The 22219-nt window shown below is 41.5% G+C and overlaps 1 protein-coding gene across 1 annotated transcript in view; it reads right to left on the bottom strand.

The window, feature by feature from the left end:
- Positions 1-18745, bottom strand: part of thsd7ba (thrombospondin, type I, domain containing 7Ba) — a 127575-nt gene extending 108830 nt beyond the window's left edge. Inside the window, exon 1 of the mRNA XM_071915740.2 lies at positions 18598-18745. Coding sequence (XP_071771841.2) covers positions 18598-18745 — 148 coding nt within the window. The remainder of the gene's footprint in view (positions 1-18597) is intronic.
- Positions 18746-22219: the final 3474 nt, after the last annotated feature.

The following is a 22219-nucleotide window of genomic DNA, read 5'->3' as shown; positions in this document are numbered from 1 at the left end:
CTCCCAGCATCTTTATCGCTTCCTTTCAAAAGTTGTCGGCAATTTCAGCATTCTGGAACAACAAGCCCGATCGATGAGTCCTCATCCTCGGAAACAATGAAGGATACGTGACACTTGAGGAAACAATTCCTACATCACTGTGAGAAAAGGCTGCTGCTTCCCCGCTGTGAAAGACAGCAAAGTCTCAGAGGATACAGCCGCAAGAACACTGCTTTTGCTTTTTCCATTTTTTTCCTGCACAATGAAAGCATGGCACAGACGCAGAAACCTAGACATATGCAGTGCACTTTCAAATGTTCAATTGAAAAATCACTCCCTGTACAGTGCAAGGCTGCCATATGCTGCATGAACATTTGTACTCGCATGATAACTTCAACCAAAATACACAACAACACAGACCCTGGCCCGTCTTTATCAGGGAGACAAAGTCATCAGCCGCGGTGGAGCCATGTTAGTTGTTATCACCGAGTCCATTAGAGATGTGCAGACGCTTCAGATTCCATTCCTCCATGAGACTTATTGGAAAGGACAGAAGACTAATGGATAGTCCGGGAGCGCCGATAGATCAGGTTGGAGATGTACCTTCCTTCATCTCCCCCTGATAAGATGGAGGACACTTCTGCTGTGGTGTGCAAATGACCCAAAGCTGAGTCAAAGGAATGCACGGTATGGTACAAATTACAGGAGAGTATTGTTTTTAGAATGCACTGCACTCTACGGGGTAATATGGGCTTATTGCACTAGGTTTCAGGATTTATCAATTATTTTACCTCCAGCTAATCTGTTTTACCCTTAGGTCTAATTTGCCTGATGGGACTCGTAACTCACAGAATAACTTTCGGTCAAAACAGTTCAGTCCAAAGCGTAAAAGCCATGTATCGTCGAAATTATAATATACACTTGATTGGTAAATGTAAGACCCCCCCCCCCCCACATACACACACACACACACACACACACACATACCGTCAAGCTGTGATGCAATCTTGTTGTGTGCATTTGACGCCTCGTCAGAACGCAAGGGGAACGTCTCATTTGCAACTTGCGAGAAAAGCCGTTAAAGAGGACAACATTGCTCAATGTGTCATGGGATGCTGAAAACATTCCTTTCGGCACTCACGGCGTTGTCGTCTTCATCCTCGAATTCACACAAGATTGGAGAGGCAATTACGTAAGCGCAGAGGCGCGTCGTAGAGCGGGCGCCGGTGTGATGCATGGATTTTAAACTACATTAAACAACATCTCGCCGCAGCCCATCCTTGAAAGGCAGCTGTGTGGCTCGCGTTAAGACAGCTCCTAAAGCACGGCAGACGCCGGGACCGGGCATTGCGGGAAGGGAGCTCTTGATTCTGGACAGATGGCGTCTTCATAACACTAGCTGTGAATCGAATATCCACCGCGATATTGGAGGGACACCAGAAGCCTCGAAAAAAAAAGTTAGGCCTGATCCAAAGAAGCTGTTGTAAGATATTCGCCACAAAGGAGTCGTGTGGTGCTTTGTGTGACTACTGTAGGCAATAACTAGGACTGATGCAGCTGGCGAAGACATCTAATGACAGTGCATTTCACTAGATATCAGCCATGTCACACAAGGAATATAAATGGCCTAAATGGGTCACAGATGCAGAATGCTGCCTCCAACAGATAGAATGAATGTCTATAGACGTTAGAAGTAAACATCCCAAGGCTGAAACCATATTTTTGGATTGCTTCTCAGGCAGCTATAGCTGTGTTAGCTCTTTAGATCTCACAGACAAATGCTTTTAACCTGTGTTTAACCTGGCAAGTTAACGAAGAACACACTCTCATTTACAGTAACAGCCTAGGGGAGTCTATGCAGAGAGAGGGAGGATAACACATGCAAACACTCCCACTTAGGAACTGCCCAGTTTAACCACAGTCTTCAACTTGAGGAGCTCCACTGGACGTTGGTCAAGGACATTTCTACGTTAGCTACTGAAGAAAGGTGAGAGGGCTTCTCACTCATGTCTCCTGCCCAAATTCTCCCATCCAGTTGCCTAGGGAATTTGGAGAAGCAATGACCTTGTTGAGAACTCGTCTGCCGGGACCTTCCGCAGATCCCCACCTGTCTCCTCCCGTCCCCCGTCGGGAATCAGCCTCCACGCTGCGATGTGAAACCATGCAGATTCAAAGATGCAGCAGCACGGATAATTGGATAATGATGAGCCTTTCAAATCCCCTGCCTATTAGGATGGAGAAGCTGCGGCTGTCTCCAAGGGTTACGTGGTCTTTGTCAGGAAGAGGCGTGACAGCCGACTTGTCATCGGATTTCGGTTCTCCCCCAAAATTCAATCAGTTTTTCCTCCCCTTCCAGAGGAAAGCTTGTAAACTAGAGCAGAGCTATGACTATTGTTGAGGTCCTGCAACCACAGCAAAAAGTATTTCTGGATCAAATATTAAAAAATGAGAAACAAAAAAGATCAAAATATCATTCTACCACCAATCCTAGTTTAAGATTCTCTTGGCATCTTTCCTCATGAGTAAGTGAGGGCGTTTGAGGAAGGAAATTGATGCATGGTGTATTGCCATTTCACAGGTATACTAATTACCTGCCATTAGTGTCTGGCAAAAATGACATCCTGTAAACTAATCGTAAACGGTCTTCCCTCACATCGCACTTTAGAGGATCGGCAATCAATACACCGGCGCGTCTACACCCCCGAACGCAACTTCAGACCATCTGAGGAAAAGGAGCGACAACAACTTTGGGACGTCGGTGAACGGAGGAGGATGTCTGCTCATTTATTCTCCGAGATTAATGACATTGACTGTCTCAGATGGCCGGGGCCCTTTCAGACGTTCTGATAAACAAGAGATGTTAGCATCATTCACACTTCGCAGAGAAGTTTGAGTACATTACAATTTCTTCTCCAGTGGCCATGGAAGGGGATGGATGGCGTACAGGAAAATGGTGTTTTCCTGAGAGGAATGGCGCAGATGTGCCTGACGCCTTTTAAGCCAGAGCACCAAACAAATACTAGAACGCTGCCTCTTTGTTCACTTCACAGTAAATCACAACAGTCGGAAAGGAAAAGCTGAGTGGAAATATTTGAGCTTGGTGAGCACAATGTTATTAAAGGGTCTAGGTGTAATTTCTGGTCCAGTGCTGACCTCTATAATACAGTGATGTCAAGGCTTGGCCGCTCCTCCACTGCTTTTATTTTATTTGTGTTTGTCCCCCAAATGCACAGAAACAAATCAGTGAGATGATTTCAGATGAAAAACAGGCTGTCAATCATCCCAACCTGTTGCCAGCACAGAGCTGCCTCTCTCTCTCTCTCTCTCTCTCTCTCTCTCTCTCTCTCTCAAGTGATGTTAGCAGGCACAGCTGTCTGACAACGCAAGATGCCACCTACAAAATGGGCAAAATTACTATTTTCTGTTCTAGAGATACCCAATTGTCTGGTCTATAGTGGCCTGTATAGTGTATAGTGTAGTGTAGTGTATAGTCAATCTATATTTTTTTATTTATTTACATGCAAGAAGTCATGATGAACGTGAGAAGGGTGTAGGCTACTGAATATAAAGAGTGACATAAATACCTAAATAAATCAAATGAGTTACATTTCCACTGTTCATAAATGAGCCTACTTTCTCTCTGTATAGTGTTATCCAGTAAGTGATTAATGTTTTATCGCCTAACCCTAACCCTTTTTAGGCCTTCTTTTGACAGTCTGGATGCTAGTTTGCTTGTTTCTCTCATGAGATCTGACAACCTGCTTTGCGGTAACACAGCAGAGTGAACCTGCAAGAACCAGCCGCAAAAAATGATAAAAGGCTCAGAAAATAGCGACCAATTCAACAACAATGAACGTTCTATTCTATAAATATTTTTTGTTCCATGGACACTTGCTGTGATTAGAATACTGACATTCCCACGATTCCTGTTGTCTGTGGATTTTTTGAAACATATCGAAGGTAAGGAGTCGCTATTTTGTGTGTGAAGTAGCACCACTTTAAAATTCGAGCTGTTTGGAGGATTATATACATGCCGAATTTACCAGAACACCCTACTGGTTAGTAATAAAGTCTCAAGTTATATTTTCTGATGTAGCCTATGTTTTTTGCCGATATACAAGACAGAAACAAATTGCCAGATTTTTGAACAGATCTTGACCTGATGTTCTCTCTACAAGCAGCGTGGAGACGTTAGCCATAACAAAGGCTAACGTAGAACACTAACAAAATAATGAATTAGAAAACGTGCAGGAGATTTTTCTAGTGAGGTTAGCTGACATATTCAATAATGGCAGAACTGCTATTTACGAGCCACTTATTGTTGCTATTGGTTAGCTAGGAGGCTAACTAGTCCAAGATGGGGTCATCCCTATGTTCCCTCAGCCCTATGTGTTTAGGCAAGGAGCTCGTATGGTTGAGGTTAGGGGTTCCAGGTCAGATGAGGTTGGGTTGAGGCATGAGATCACTGAGGTTAAGGTTAGAGGAAGCTTGCGGTCAAGGCTGTCAGAAGGTAAGTTGGGATAGGGTTGAGGGAACATAGGGCTGAGGGAACATAGGGCTGAGGGAACATAGGGTTGAGGGAACATAGGGCTGAGGGAACATAGGGTTGAGGGAACATAGGGCTGAGGGAACATAGGGCTGAGGGAACATAGGGTTGAGGGAACATAGGGTTGAGGGAACATAGGGCTGAGGGAACATAGGGCTGAGGGAACATAGACACGCTCCCGTCAAGATAGCTGCATAATGTTAGCTCGCGGAGAACTGTGTCCAAGTCTTCTTTGTTTCACTCACTACCTGAACCTCTGCTAATATTTACTAGTCATGTTATGTTGAGCAGAAATATTATTATATTAACATTTAATCTTTAAAATATGCAAATATGTACATGAAAAGTCATAGAAATATGTTTCTCCAACATGAAAGGATTATGTGATGGAAACACGACTAGAAACAGGCAGTAGTTTGACATTGAAATAACGTGGTGGAAAGTACGGGTGTGCAAGTTTTCTACTGTCAGTTAAGTTTTACTTTTTAGTGAAAGTTTTGTTTTTGTTTAACCATGACCAAAACCTTACTATTGTCACATAATCCTTCTGTGGTGGAGAATCATAATGTAGCTAACGTGTTGTGGACACAAATTATGTGTAGGCTAATCTGTGTTTCAGAGTCCGTGGTAATTTCAAGAAATTTTATGAGACTGTGTTGGAATATTCAAATTATTTTGCACAATCGTTGATATTCTATTTTTGATGTGCAAATAAATATTTTCAGCTGTAAATAAGACGTAAAGGCTATACTACTGCTTTGATCCAAAGAATTACACCCAGTGCTAACATTTTACTATCAGATTTTCTATTTCTATTTCTATTTTCTGTACTATTTCTAGTACATGACATTCATTTTTAAAACATAACCTAGCAGTGAAGAGTAGCTCCTTTGGATATTCTGTCATTGTGTTGCTGCCTCTGCTGTTCACCAGCTCAGGCCTTGTGCTGCCAAAACCAAACCAGTCTGAGAGCATTATCCCTGATCAAGGGAAGCCCCCCAAGCACCCTTAGAGCAAAACCCACCAGCACCCATTTCCCATCCCTGTCTGTTTATCACTACACTAGCGCTCTGCCCCTCAGTGCTGTTTTATTGAAATGTGACTACGAAGTGCGCCTCATTTAAATTTCTCACACCTTGCATCTGTGAATGGCGCTCCCAGTTGAGTTCCACACAACTTCAGCATAACTTGAAATAAGATTTTCCACAGACTCCAGGCTGGGGTGGTGGAAAACCTGGGTGAAGCCATTTTGCTGAGATGAACAATTCTAAAACCAATTGTGTTGACCTCTCTAAAGACATTAAAAGACTTCAAATGATCTGCAGGGTGATGTAATTTCAACATAATTGCACGCTTTCCGGTTGGAAAAAAATGTTTTGGGAATTATTCTAATCTTAACATAAATCAAATGTCTTAAGGTTATTTTAGGTTTTTTCTGGTGGGATCATCTAGTCTATTTCACTGTGTTAGCTAATGATAAGCATGGATGGAGGAAGTGCAATAATCTTTTATCAAGAAAAAGTAGAAATAACTGTGAAAACAGAACGTAATCTACTGCCTAAGTAAATTTATTGAAGTACTTGTAGTTTATCAGTCTTAAGAAGCATTTACCTTCTGCTTGCTTAACCTGTGTAGCTTCAGTGGTGCAGTTAGAGTATTCATACATGATTGCCTCCTCTTAAAGGTCACTGGACTCAAGTTGGAACGTACATCAGATATGTGGCAAAATCATCTTTGTGAAAATAGCAGTTATAGTGCTTCTGGTATATGAAAGCGAGTAAAACGTAGAATGCTTGCTTTGAAATACAGTTCAGCAAAAGAATTGTGTTCCTGTAAATTGAAGTGTTGAAAATAAAGCAGAACATTCCTCAAAACTGTGATTAAGAATTACTCACTAGCTCTGCTAAACAAAACGAAGAGCTGGAGAGTGGAGCATTAGCAGAATGAATCAGTCATAGTGGTTTGTTGTGCCCATCAAGTCCAATAGGTCCCTCCAGCACTCCCTCTATTCTCAAATTATTCAGCTTCTCATCCCAAGGCAAGGCAAATGAAAATGAACAAATGGTCAGAGAGAATGAGAACAAATGAACTGCTGCAGAGACATAGCAGGACTTCCAACTTAGCCCAAATCAAATAGCCTATATTTAATTCATTTCAAATGGGAAATATATAAGTGGGATGTATGAACCGTGCTCAAGTCAACACCTCCTTTGAAACATAAGAGGCGTCCGTTATTTTTAAAGGAAAATTTCACCCACTGTTATATATCATCAATCTGTGATGTTGAATGCGTTCCAGAATATTTTGCGATGAAGTGTTATAATTGACTTTTTTGGTGTACCCACATTCCCTCAACCTGCCTCGTCTATTTATTCTTCAGTTAGTGATTTCCAACGTTTCTCAAAAGCCCTTTTGACAATCTCCAGAGAACAGACTTGTTTCATTTAGCTGTGGGTTGTACATGACCAGAATAAAGTTAGCTTGATATTGGGATATTATGTGGATATATTTTCTAAAATATTCAAACCAGTGACTGTGAATTCTTCTTTGTCAGTAATCACAAATATATTATTGATGTGGATTTACTTGTTTGGGTTACAAGTTATCGAAGTTGGAAAAATGAATATCCCCTTGATGTGCCCCTTACTCAAAACACAACATGTCTTGTAGGTGCATTGCATTCTGGTCTATTGAGGCTATTGTCGGTAGAGAAATTGGTCTGTCTGCCTCTAATACGATGGATTTCTCCCTGTATGATTATTCAACATCGATGCAAAATGGCGGCTCTAGAAAGAAGCCCTCGCTCTTTGATTCTGAGGGGCTGACACCAAAACCTGACGTTTACGGCTGATGTTTTTAGTTTTCTCGGAGGAGACTTTCCTATCAATTGGTTGTCATTTAAGCCCCTCCCCCTTTCATGATTGGCTGTATTGATCCTGAAGTGGCATTGAGATAATGTGATCATCTATATCTATTGATCCCAAAGTCACATTTACATGAGTGACAGCTCATCGGATTCAGGAGAGCGATCCCAAAGCCGCATTGAAATGTGTGATGGCTTGTTGGACTCGAGAGTGTCTTATCGATTGGTAATGTCACTTTAAGCCCCTCCCTCTTTCCTGATTGGCTGTTTTTTTTCTTGCAAGTTGCCTCATGGGACTAAGGAGAGCCTTTCCTATGGATTACTGATGTAATTTAAGCCCCTCCCTCTTTCCCAATTGGCTGTTTGTTCATCGTCCGTCTGTCCGTCCCAGAAATTTGAAAAAAAATTGTGCTGCTTTTCATCATTATATTTAGTAATCCCATAGTCATGTTGACATGAGTGATGGCTCGTCAGACTCAAGAGAGAGTTTCCTTTCAATTGGTGATGTCATATAAGCCCCTCCCCCTGATTGGGTTTATTTTGATGATCTATATCTATTTATCCCCAAGTCACATTGAAACGTTTAACTATTTATATCTGTTGATACCAAAGTTGTATTGGCATGAATAACGGCTTGTCAGACACAGGACAGGATTTTGTGTTGATTACATGATTACATGCCCCTCCCCCTTTCCTGATTGGCTGTGTTTTGATTATCTATTTCGACTGATTCCAAAGTCACATTGACGGCATTGATGGCTTGTTGAACCTGGGACAGAGCGTCCTATAGATTGGTCCTCCCCTTTCCTGATTGGCTGTTTGTTGATCATCTATATCTAGCGAGTCTGAAAACCACATTGAAATGTGTGACGGCTCATTGGACTCGAGTTTTCTGTCAATTGGTGATGTAATTTAAGCACCTCCCCCTTTCATGATTGGCTGTGTTTTTTTATCATCTAAATCTATTGATTGCAAAGTCGCATTGAAATCAATATGGGTCATCTGACATCTGAGTTTCCTATTGATTTGCAATGTCATAGATTGGCTGTTTTTCATTGTATACATCTATTGATCCAAGTTGTTCCTTTAACATTTGAAATGTATAGTGATAGGCTTGGGCGATATCCAAAATTTAATATCGTGATACTGTCCTGCCAAAATATCGCGATATACGATATTATCGTGGTGGGGCATTTCTTTTGGTATTTTATTTTATTTACATAATTTATTATATTGCATCAAATATTCGACACTGCGAAAAATATTGCGATATCCAAGCCTAAATAATAACCACTTGGCATGTCAGACACATCTCATTAGTGCTGGTTGGATCATTCCTCTCCTATCCCTTCTTCACCTTCCCTCTCCTCCCCTCCTTTCTTCTCCTGTCATCTCCTCTCCTCCGTCCATCACTTCAGAGGACTCGTCTCATCCGGCGCAGCACTTTGCCAAGGGACAAAATAAAACAAGTGCTGTTGATAGACAGTGTTCTGCAATCAGAAAATGACTCATACGCGAGTGTTTCTCAGGTAGTGATAAAATCCATCTGGTTTCTCCTCCTCGCAGCCTCTCCGGTGCATTTTTTCCCCCACCGGGTCAAACAGACTGAAAACAGAGTTGGTTATTTTAACACGTCCCTGCGGAGGCTGCTGTTTAAATAAAGAGAACATTAACATTTCCCTTTCCTCTTACCCAGGGCAGTGCATCAGAAAGGAGTTGACACCTTCCATAATTGTGAAGAGATCTTTCCTGCTACGTGACACATCCACCCCAGGCCATGAAATAGCATGTTATTAATTACCAGACACAGGAAGACAGAGCGCTAAACCCGGAGACGGAGTAGAACTCGCAGAAAGAAATGAGAAATCTTATCACTCGGTAACCTATTTACTTATAGTTCCCTCTGCAGTAGGGAGGATAATCATTTGTGCTGACAAAGACAGAGCAGCACAGCGCGGAGAGCAGCTTGTCAAAGAAACTGCACCCTGACGAAGATGGAGACAGCATATAGATTTTCCAGACCGTTTTTGATTAATTTGGGGATTTTTTAACACCGCCGTAAATGCTGTCCAAAAACTGTTTTTGCTCCTGTCTGGACACATACTGACTCAGTTTGGCTGAGACCCTCAGGCTTACAGAGTTCGCACCAGCAAAGTGGAGTATTTTATTAAAACTATTGTCATTACAACAGGTGTGACTGGTGTTGTTAAAGCAGCAAATGGCTTTTTTTTTTTTTTCTGGAGGAATTAAAATTCCAATTTCCAGATTTTCTCTCCACTGAGCATTTGTACGGTGCAAAAACATGAGCAACAGAATGATAAAGTAATAATGCTATATGAAACTGCGACCGAGTTCATTCTATAGTAGCAGAGGGGGATGCTAGATGCTTTGTCAAATGCCCTGTTCATTCCATTCAGTGGCAAATGATCTATACACATAGACCTTCATATAGACATACAGTGCACACGACTAAAAGGTTGTGTGTACTGTAGGTTCACATAGGGTTCACATAGGGTCCTTATGCTGTTTATCCCTATGTTGGCTAGCCAAACCATGGTTAGTGTACAGTGTTAGTGCAATGTCAATTTGATGTTAGCTGAAAGAGAATCTAAGACAGTTTCTGAAATAATCTATAAAAAAAACAGTCAAGGAGGACATCAATTACAGCTAGATATGAAACATGCACGTATCTTAGAAAGCAAATAACACCATAGGATATATAACATATTAATCTGAGTGATCCCTTTAAATAGGAAAAAAATGTACGCTCCAGGTAAGAATATATATTAATAGAAGCAGGAGTAGCCATTCATAGATGAGATAATGACCTTTTACATCTTTCATTCCTCTTGAATGTGTCTCCTTCACTCCAGGCAAGATGTTTCCAGTTGCTACAGCGAGTCTTAATAATTATTCCTGTCCTCGGTTACAAACTGTTATTGGCTGTGCGTCACTCCCCTCTCCTCGTCGAAGCCTCCATGGAAAAAAAATTCAACTGTTGGGAGATTTGACTAGCATTGGTGCACTTTGCATAAGGTTGACGTGAAAGCCCTTCACCACTTGAAAAGGACTTCTGAGAGGAGAGCTGCTCTGAAAGCTAACTCTCCTCTGAGAATATTCTCATGGGATTAGGGATCTGACTACGAGGAGACTCCCGCCTCGTGGCTCCCATGAGACTGGCCGCCAGCTTCTATGACAACCTCAATCAGCTCGCTCCCAGTCAGATAGAGGTACAGCGGGGTTCAAAAAGAGATCTCGATCGCATAATCAATGCTAAGGGCCCTTTGAAGAGACCCCTTCAACTTCTGTCAAGGTTACTTTGATAGCCGGCACACACAGCTGACCATTACAAATACGGTGCGTTCAACGCCGATCAAAACAAAATAAGTCTAAGCATATGTTTGCTAGAGTTATTGGCTTTTTTGTTACTGTTTTTGTCAGAAGACACTATTTCAAAAATGAAGTAAATGTAGAAGAGCGTAGGTTTTAAAAAGCTTGAGATTGGAGCAACATCTTTCAGCCTCAGATCAATAGTCAACTTTGAATTTTCTCCACCTTGATCCTAATCAGGCAGACTAGCTTGCTGTACTAGATTTGGTCGACCCATGGGAGACAGACAAGGAGGCAGATAAAAATGGTATTTCCTTATTTCAAATTTTAATGAGATAACATTTGTGCACAATTGCAGAAATCCGCTGAGATGTAACACCAAGCTGCATAATTGATACTGTGTGAATAGAACAGAGGAAACACCTTGAAAGCATTACAGTGTTCACAAAACGCATGTCACTACAAACAGACGGGGACAGCGGTGACTGAGCTGCCACCAACCGAACGACATCAAAACTCATCTTGCCAGTTTCGGAAATAACTCGCAAAGTACCAAGTTCCCGCATGGTGAGTATTTTGACCGAAAATATTAGTGCATTGAAACCTATAAAAAGTTGGCGTTTCATTACACCAATAAAAACCGAATGCTTTAAGACACCTTTCAGAGTTTCAGAGCTCTTCAGAACTCATATCTATAAAAGTGGAAATCCTCTTCCTTCTGAAATGTCTGCACCCTATATAAAATTTTACTCCGCAACTCCAGCCTCGAACGAAACAGCATTGTCAGGGACAGATTGATGTCTCAGCACCCCCTGACAGGTCTTCATTCTGTTACAGGCCTTAACTTCACAGAGATCTTATGTTGTACAGTGCCAAGTAAAGAGGCGTGTTATGACTCCACAGGGAATGAACCCCCAAGCTCTCAATCTCGGGGTGAAACTCGATCTACAAGACCACTGAGCATGCTGAATTTTAGATGTGTGAAATTTTAAAAAGCTTGCACATCCCATGTTTGTTCTAGGTGCTTAGAATAGAAGACAAGAACGGCTCGGGCGCACTGGCGTTCACGCTGCTTCACAACTGATGTAGAAACAGATGCCTCAGTAGAGAAAACTCAAACGCCTTGATGAAGGCCTGATGACCAAACGTTCCTACTGCTTTTCCATCTAAAATGTAGCAAGAATGACAGTGTGCTAATGTCACTTCTGAGTTCCTGAATTCTCAACAAATGCGGCAATTGTAGCCTTAGAGCAATAGGGTGAACAAAGAGAAAGAGTAAAAGTGTTCAAGAAGACTGGGCAGTCAAAACTCCGCTATTTTCTAAGTGATTACATAGTACTGTGAAAATTATCAGAGGATAATGAATGAATCCTGTGTCTTGATGAAGATTATAAACATTTCTCAGAGGCGGAGCCGCTCAGGAGGCAGAAAAAATCTCATTGGTCGAATTAAACATCAATGGGCGGAGCCAAAGAACCACAGTTTTGCTTAGCGCAGTTTAGCTAACTGGCAAACTTGAATGGCAAAGAAGGAACTCTGGTAAGAATATAAATAAAAAAATAATTCATGACCATGGCATTCATTATCTTTGAAGGTCAGCAGCTAGCTAACTAGCTTAGCTAGATAGCTACAGGCTAGTATGGCTAGTTTGAACTTGGAAAGTCAGCTAGGCTAACTAGCTAACCTTGATAACTTAATATGGCTTCAGTCTAATGATACTTAGCAAGAAAAACTGTGGTTCATTGGCTTCAATCTGGGCACAGCATGGAAGACAAGCAGCCTACAGCACAACCTCCATGAAATGAACAAAATGTCACTAATTAGCCTAGATGATAATAAATTTAGGATTACCAGGCTGTTGTGGAGAACTGTAAAACTAGTGTAAACAGCAAAAAGCTGCATAGAGTCACATCATTTCAATTTCAATCTGGACCACATAGATATGTGGTATAAAATTGGCTCCCTGATTTCCCTAATTCTAAATTGCAAACAATAAAAATGAAATTAAACATGCCTGTCAGATGTTTCAGAGAACTTGAATGATGCTTAGTGCATCAGCACAGTTCCTTGATTTCAAACCACAAAACATGATGTTTCTCGTCTCTGTTTTCCAATATTCCATTGCTCCAGGACATAGATACACACACACACACACACACACACACACCAGCTGATGGGTGAACACATAAGACCTTGGCTACACTCATTCAAATGTATGTTTGTGTTTGTTTTGCAAGCATACGTGTGCGAAAATATGTGCATCTGTGTATATGTGTGCGCGTGTTAGAGACATCGCCTGGAGCCAAAATTAGCCTGCAACATTCATAATGACTGCCTCTAGTGGCCGACTCTGCAGCTCTCCTCATGCTTCAGGAGAAACCCCACTTTGAAAGAAATGTGCACAGTTAAGTTCAAGCTGCAAACTACACAGGACAAATCACATGTGGCGACAGCAATCATTTAATGAATGATTTTAATGAATGAACGAATGAAATAAGGAAGGCAGGAATGAAGAAATGAATGAGATTTGAGAATATCCTTTCCAGCAAGACCTATAAAATTAACCAATTTGCCAACTTGCAACACTTTTGGTGTTTTATCATCAGAATGCATCTGCAGTTGTTAGTAGAAGCCAAAATTAGACTGAATGATAAAGTATCTCTTCCAGTGCAAACCCTATTATCCTATAGTTCCTCACCATCAGCAAGAAAGCCATGGCAACTCCAGCTCGCTTAGGGCAATCACCGCAGGTAATTTCCAACCACGTGAGAGGGGCCGAGGAGCCTAAACATGAGGGATTGTGGGTAGTCCCCGAACCACAACACACTACTTTATAATGATGAAATTGCATTTTCTCTAATTTAATCTCTGTTATTGTTTTTCTCGACTCTGTTCTTGTAACTAGTTATTGATAAACTAGGGGATGCTTGCCTAATCTAAGGTTTTTTTTTTCCTCTTCGTCCCCACAAAGCAATAAGCCCTGTGTAAATTACCCAGGGCCATTTGGTTAAATTTGATTATCTGGTAGGCTAGATGCCAGCTAGCACACTCTGCCTCCTTTAAGCTTGCTTTGCAGAGCCAAACAACAGAAGCTCACAGTGCAGCGATACTGTTTGATTTCGGCTTCTGATGGTGCAACATAGGTGCGGTGAAACTGCAAATAGATCACTCAGACTCTGAAATGACATGTAAATGCTGCCTGGCTGTGTGACTGCACATGCATACAGTATGTTTATGTGTTTTTTTTTCTTAAAGCCTCGAAGCCACTTATAAGCCCGGGTCCCGAGGCTTCAGCCGCCTTAAGCCCTTGCATTAATCCGGGCCAGGAGCTACCCTTCTCATTAATGAAAACCTTTATTGATTTCTCATTGTCTGAAAATCATTGCCCCTCAGCCGATTCGTACAGCGGAAAGTTCCCACATAATTTAGATGAACTGTAGAAAAGGCTTAATCATTTGATTCGCCAGAGGACCTTGGCAGGATTTATCAAAACAACGACACATCACATACTCTTAATTTACCGCCGACAGAAAAAAAAAAAACATGAATACAAAACAAGCGAGCATAAATGAGAATACATAGTCACTAAACAAATATAATGCATATCTTCTTTCAACCGTAGTGATAGCTAGAGGCTTGTGCAGTCTCCGCTGTATTCCTTTTGAAATATCACATTTTGCTGCTTAGAGATAAAGATACTGCACTCTCCAAACTGCTTGGATGCCCTTGTCAAAAAAAAAAAAAATGCAATAAGAAATTAAGTTCTCTTTTGTGCAGATTTAGTAGAGCCCCATGTTGTGTGCTGAAACATCTTTATGGTGGATGTATTTCAGTTGGAACTTAATCAATAAAAGCGCTTTTTGAGAAAAGAGAAGGAGCTTTGATGTACAGCATACAGCCCCGTCTGGGATGAGCTCGCACTTGTTACCCGAGAATAAAGCAGCTCTCTTCCTGTTTGCACAACTAGGCTGTAAAAAAAAAAACACGCATAAATAACTTTTAAAAGATGAATCCCTGCATTTTTTTAAAGAGCTTCTACAGAACGATTACACTCATTTCAAAGATGACAAATGCAACCCCCCCAACCCCCCCGGAGAAAGGAGAATCTAACTTCTTGAGAAGACTAAAGCTGACATTGGATCAATGTCGCGTTGAAATGGAGATGCTCAAGACGCAAGTCAAACTAAATCCAATTGAAACGCTGTTTCGGAGGATATTAACGCTCTCCTACTGAAGCGGACGAGACTTTATACGAATCTTTGAAATTCAAAAACAACATTAAGAGGTGTACTCAAGTGTTTAGGTGGCAATATGTTGGAGCACATACTAATCAACCAATGAACCTGCCAACTTTCACTCTACTACTTCTGCTGCATGCAATCTACAGCAGTAGGGGAGAGCGGGGCAAGTTGTCACGTGGGTAAGTTGTCTGAGTGGCTTTATTTCTGAAACTAAATGTTTTAGAGCCAAAAGTCAGCGGAAATGGAGTTGTGTGCACAAACACAGCACACTTGTCTATGTGACAACATGCCCCGTCATGTGTGACAACATGCCCTGACATGGGGTAAGTTGTCACAAGTTGTCGAGGGGTATTTCATCAGTAATTACTTTTTCTTCCAGTGAATTATTCAAAATGTAAAGAGAAGACCTTAATCTAGCTAGAAAAATATATATCGTATCTCAGTAGGAAGGCACTGCTGAGAAATACACCAATGAGTAAAAAGTGTGTCTCAATCCAAACCAATCTCAACCCACATGTGAGTGCGGTAATGAAATGACTAGGAAAAACAAATCACGTATGGGGAAAAACAAATCACGTTGTGGTATCAATCAAAAGCACTGCTGCTGTAAGGGTAATTGCACAGGGAACATGTTAACAAGCGGTACGTTATTGTACGTGATAGCTCCTATAGGTTGTTATTTTTTATTTTTTTATTTTTTTCAAAAGTAATTTGATATCAGAAATACACAGAGAATAGATTTTATAGCTGGGGCTGTGACTATGTGCTAGCCGCTGTCGTTAAGCAAAAACCCTTTCGGTTTCTTATGAGCATCTCATGTTAAATTCTAATGCGATGAGGTACTGCACTGCAATAAGCTGTCCCATAAATGAGTTATGAATGTGTAAATCGCTGTGAAAAAAAGGGCAAGCTGAGGCTATTTAAAAAGGCATTGTTTTTTTTAAGTGTCTTTGAACGCTCTCTTTAAAGAGCTGAGTGATTGTTCTGTTAGCCGTTCTCCATTCTGCTCTCCGAGACACTGATGAAGGTCAAGCTTAAATGGCTCTCCGGCTCTCTGTTTGGGCCACAGACTCCCGGCTAAGCCACCGCTCTGGGAACTGGCTCACACAAAGATTTACCCCACAATGCCTGCTGGCCTGGAGAGACACACCAAGCACACAATAGGCTGGCAACGCATAATTTAGAGCCCATCGTCCCTAAGTTGACAAGTTCAACATTAATATAGCCGGAGCCATCGATACAAGTGGTGCGGAATCATGAATATTTCTTTATACGCTGCGGCAAGCTGTATATCTTTCAGAGGCGGGACTGCTGTGCATAATCTACGTTGATTTGCTTTATGAGGATGTGGAACGCTGCTCTATGTTTTAAATAGGGTTCGGAAGATCTATCAGTTGGCCAATATATCAGGCTGATATTAGCCTTTTAGCAAATATTGGGTATCGGCCAGTCATGCCCGATCAGAGAAATCATTCCAGTGTGGCGTAGGAGCCAACCCACCACAAAACAAGTGAAAACCCCCACCCAAAAAAATCAATTGTACATCCAAAATTTCCAATAAATCCCAACATCTGAGCTAAACTGGTGACAATATCACACAAATGACATCCACATTGCACAACCCCTAAAAAAAGGAAAAGCAAAGCATCAACAAACTATCTCTCTCTCTCTGTCTCTCACACACACACACAGCTCCCCTTGAATGCGTCTCCAGTTATTTCAAGCCCAACCGCCACTATAAGTGGCTCGCTCCAAAACAGTAAGATGCACATAGTATTGTAGGCAAACACAAGTGGTGGGAGCAAGATACGCAACTCTAGAGCGACACTGTGCTGAGTACACTTTCATTTATGGATAGCAAATTTGAGTAAGGGCGTAAATGCTGTTTCAGAGGCTTTTCCACCCTGCAAAGAACCAAACTCTGAGGTGAAACACTGACTCTTTGTCATTTTGGGGGATTTTATTGGCATTAAAATGCTCCAATCTTGAGATAATGAGTACTGGCACAAAATAGCTGCTGCTATCAACAGCATCAAACCAAAAGGCCTTCAAAAACACATATCGGTCGCCCCCTAGTTTTACATGGCTCCTTTTAAAGACTGTTAAAAGCTGTTAAGTCCTCATTCAGACCAAACTCTAGCCCATCCAGCCTGGTAACACGACACACGGTTAATTTCCCACATGTTCCGACTGACTGTTCTTCAAGCTGAGGCTTCCGTTGGCATTAGATTTAACTTCAAAGCGACGTGACACCAATTGTTCTGCCGCTTTAAATAGCCTTCCCTGGCATTGAATTGACATCGGGAAGATATATTCAGAGGTGAGGCGTCTTTTAAGTGTGAGATTTATTTTCTTGCTTCTTAAAGTGATTCCCATTTCCAGTTAAGCAACAACTCATAAGCCCATCTTAGCCCTGTAAGGATGTCAAATCCTCACTCCTGGCGTCCCGATTACATCCCCTTTTGAACATACGCTCTTTCAAGTGAAATTAATCAATCTCTTTATCACTTGGGCAGTATCATTACCCAACCACAGAGTGAGAAATGAAAGTGCTAATCGCGCAGCAAGTGGGGCTTTTGTGTGGGAAGGCAAGGTTTTTCCTCCGCAAGCTGCTGCGGCGATGCATCTTCAATTGAATTTGTGGAGCGAGTAATAGATGAATCGTAAGATTATCTCAAATTCCCATTATCAGGGAATGACTGATTGCATCATTTTTCAATACGTTTGCCGAAAGATGATGCATTCGCAGATGTTAACTAAAACCTGCACAAGCTGATACAAAATCTACTTTTGTATGTAAACACATACAGAATGCTACGTATATAAAGCTGTTAATAAACTGTAGAAAATATCTATTTCTTCAAATGTAAATAATGGAAAAGCTTCACCCTTGGACTCAACATTCAAATGCATGTATGCAGCACACCGTCTCCACAAGCCATGACTGGGGCCATAAATCCATAGCAGTGCATACCTGGACATCATTATTTACTGTACAGTGATGTCTCATTAACCATGTCACATTACCACAGCATACACATCATTATGATTACAATCCGAGCAGAGCTTGTCACCACAGGCCTGGAGATGGATAGGCATTCAGGAAGGATATATTATTATGCTAACCACCCAGGAGTGCTGGCCTGGTGGCTTGATCATCTGAACCAATAGGAGCCCGGCTGAATATGCGCTGTCAAAAATAGCCTCTTTCACCACACAATTGGTTGCACTGTAGGTGAATCTAGTTATACAGTATTTTTTTTTTTTTTCCCTGTAATGAGAAGTAGTAATGACTTCCTCACTCTGGTGTGAAAACCAGCCACAATGGAGTGTGTGTGTGTACAGCTAACACATCCAGCTGCATGAACCCAGAGAGGTTTAAAGAAGTTTTCTTGTTGACTCCTCACATTGGAGCAAGTAGGAAAATAACATATATTTTCCTGCGATATCAACAAAACAACCCCAGCAAATAGCCTATAGAGCAAAGATGGAATTATGTATCACAGTGTGATAATTAATATTGACTAAATGCAATGATGTAGCTCCAGTGATGCCACGGATTTGACGAGTATTCAAATCCTCAAACAGAGGGCTATGATTAACACACTGGTAACCGATGAGAGCAAGCACCATCTTACCTGTTTTCCATGAGAAATGATGGTCCTTGGGAAACTCGATGTCTGACTGGACTTGAATGGAGATGAGAGACAGGAGGAAGAAGAGGGGGAGGTGGTCCCCCACTCGCCGCGTCCAGGCAGTGACCCCAGGGTCATCTTTTAGAATCATAGTCCGGCCCTTTGACTTCGCTTCCTCTCTTACTCCTGTGGGAAGGGGGAAATGAAATATATATATATATCAGCATATCTCGCTCATACATGCGGCTGAAGACGTAGGCGGAAGAGCCCAGAGTGGGAGATTAAACGTTGTGCCACGCTCGTTCGAAACGGGGTGGGGTGGGGGGGTGGGGGAGTAGAGAGTAGAGAGGGTTTCGCTGTGCAGAATACGTCCCGGTCGAATAAATCAAACTCCAGCCTAACAACATGGAAGTTGAGAAAGAAGTTTACTGTACAAGTGTGATTACATGCCTGCCTCTCTCCCACATACACCGCAAATAATTAGTCAGAGAGAGGCTCGAAACATCTCAGCCTCCCGAGGTAGAAGTGGCAACATGTAATGAAGGAGGGGGGGAGACTTTAAGCTCGGCATAATAGAGGGTATTAGCACCTTTTTATTACAGCTAATTTATTCCTATCGCCTGCCACTGTGATTCATGTCCTAAGTGTGTTTCGGGGATTAGTCCGGGATTCACTCTGCCTCTAATTGTGTTGCGAGAACAGCAAAATTAATGAATATGACATTAGATCTGTAGCACCTGATGCTTTCAAGAGAGAGTCATCTTCTGGGCTCGATCGGCTGTGATGATTCAGTTTCTGGAAGAATTCTGCTAAACGGTGATACATGTTTTTTTGTTTTTTTTACAGATTTGTCATATGCGTCATCCCAGAAAGGGCTATTCCACCAGTCCTGAATATTAAACTATGACTCACTGTATATTGCATCATGTCAATATACAGATTAGATTTTAGATTCATCTCCTTTTTTTACAGTTGCAGAGCACAACACACTGGGTTCATTCAGTGTTATCTGGGTAACTGAGTATGATGGGGTGGCTGATGGGAGGTGAGCTATCGAAGGGTAATATGTATTTGAGATTTAGGATTATTTCCACTTGGTTTATCAGTGGAGGTGCCGGCTGCCAATTGATTTTTGCTTAATTCCGTTCGAGAAAATGGGACTTTGATCTCATTGCCTTTGCTGTGTCTCGCTGGGGTAAGATTTGTTTAAGAGAAAGAATAGACCTTAAAGTCCCCATGAAATGCACTCCCATTACTTGTATCTACTATCTTTAACGGTGACCTCATGCTGCACTAGTGGGTGCAAATATAAATTCCAACCAATTAAACCATCACTGATTTTTTACAATCCCGCCCCTCCGCTCCTCCCATCAAATAAAACTCCCTGACTGATATTCCATTGGTTTTGACTTTTGAATGCTCCCTCACTGTGTTATGTCCCGCCATCAACATCCTGTTTCAACAAGAAATGCATCAAATCAAGGAAGTAAAAATGCCATTTCATGGGGTCTCATAGGGTATAAAAAAAAAGTATAAAAAAAACACAATTAAAAGAAAACATACTGCTGACAAGCTGGGGAATATGGACAGTGGGTGTTTACAGTCTCTATTGATAGACATGCTACTCTGTTAGTTAACTATGGCAACTAACCTTAGTCTATTAAAATGCTCTGACCATTTCCAGCTTTGTGTTTTCTGTAGTGGATGAGGTTAAAAGATTGTGATACTAATACATACATTAGGAGGAGAAGAGGGCTGCACGATACTAAAAGCAGGCATGGAGCAGGAATGAAAAAAGAATGGAAATACATGAAGGCTATGGAGTTATTTGGAGTCCACAGCAATATTAAGGAAGATGAGAATACAGACACAGACAGTGACAGCAAGCACATCAGGTAGTGCAGAGAGGAGAAGAAGGGACACCGTGAGACATGCCGGACAGGTATCTGGAGGCAAAAGATGCGTGGGAAAGGGAGCGACAGATTATCTGCCAGCAGCAGCACAGAGAGGAGGAACAGAGCAATGCTGATGATATTACCTCATTTCTAATGAGCCTGGCCCCCGCACTGAGAGGGATGCCTGCTCACAACCTTTTTCAAACTGCAGTTTCAACAATTACTGCATGGAGCTGAGTTCAGACGACCTCGCTCTCGCTCCTCCGTTCCCCTCCTCCCGCCCCGAGCAAACACCAAGTGCTTCCAGTCGTTTCATACATACATACATATATCCGTAGCTCATAATCAGCACAGGCGGATGCAAATGAGAATCGTGATGCTAAAAGGAGATACAGTGAGATTTGTTTGTTTTGTTAGACTGAAAGAATAGAATTGTTTATGTTGTAACAATTATGTTTTCACAGGCGAATGAGCATGATGATGCTGAAAAAAGAAACTGAGATTTTTTTTTATGCTAAAAAGAGTTGTTTGACTGAAAGAAAATAGGCCCATAATTTCTGTTGTAACAATTATGTTGTTTTTTTTTCACCAATGTTCCACTGACATAGGCCAACACTGCAATCTTCAACACTTCAACCCACAGCGTACGGTCTGTTTGTTCAACCTAAAAATTAAAGTCGAGTCGAATGTTTTTGCTGAATTATTTTATTTCTGACTGGGGGCATTCGAAATAATGACTGGTCATAAACAAGCAAAATGTGTTATTTGTAACAACAGCAGTAGGGCTGAACAATTAATTGATATAATAAATTGAAAATCATAATATGAACTACTGCCCTAAAATCACCTGAAAGTAATAATGCCAAACATACTATATGACACCTGGAAAACAGTAAACATTCTGGCATTTTCAAGGTACTAAAGGTGGACCCAAAAATGCCTACTGAACCACCATAAAATTTCAGTCTACTGAACATCTGTACTACAAAGTCCACACTTCGAGGTATTTGGACGTAGCAAGTGAATTCTTGTGTAGGCCTATGTGTTCTAAACCAGACCACAGCAGACATGGTCTCAGTAGATGGCTTTAGTAGATGCCCAAATTCCCTGCAGGCACTGAACACCACAGATTTGGGCAGTCATGACAGGCATCTTCTTCACTGTGTTCAATCTGTGGTCCTGGTTGCTCTTCTGCTCCAGGTAGCCGCAAGTAGTTGCAGAGATGATGATGTCTGCGACACCAGGGCTGATGATGGAAAACTCTCCACCGTTGGGTTAGGATGACAAAGCAATTTTCAGAAAGTCGGCCTGCTCTGAACAGGCGGCGATTTTCATGTCTTCAGATAGCCTAGGTGTTGTCCTGGGTAGGGCAGGAGGAGGTATGGATAGTATGGAGGGTATAGTTCTGAAATTGTTTGTATAGTTAGAAATGGATAAGGTTAGCAGATCTGTAACATTATTTCGTAGAAACATAATTTGATCAATGAGAAATTAAACTAATTGATTACCCAAACTGGATATTTAAATCTGGTAGGATTCTGTAAATATAGAACTCAACATCTGCTTTGTACCAAACTCCGTCCTAATAATGATTAAGATATGAGAAGTTCACATAAATGGTCAAACTCCACTCACAGATTCCTCAAAGTTACTTCAACATTATAATTCATGCAATAGACAAACTTGGTAATAAACTCAAATCCAAACTCACCGTAAACATACAGCCAGAC

Source organism: Centroberyx gerrardi, chromosome 10 (genome assembly GCF_048128805.1).
Source record: "Centroberyx gerrardi isolate f3 chromosome 10, fCenGer3.hap1.cur.20231027, whole genome shotgun sequence".
Taxonomy (NCBI): Eukaryota; Metazoa; Chordata; class Actinopteri; order Beryciformes; family Berycidae; genus Centroberyx; species Centroberyx gerrardi.
Note: the sequence above shows the minus strand (reverse complement) of the source record. Positions and strands in the feature narration are given on the sequence as shown.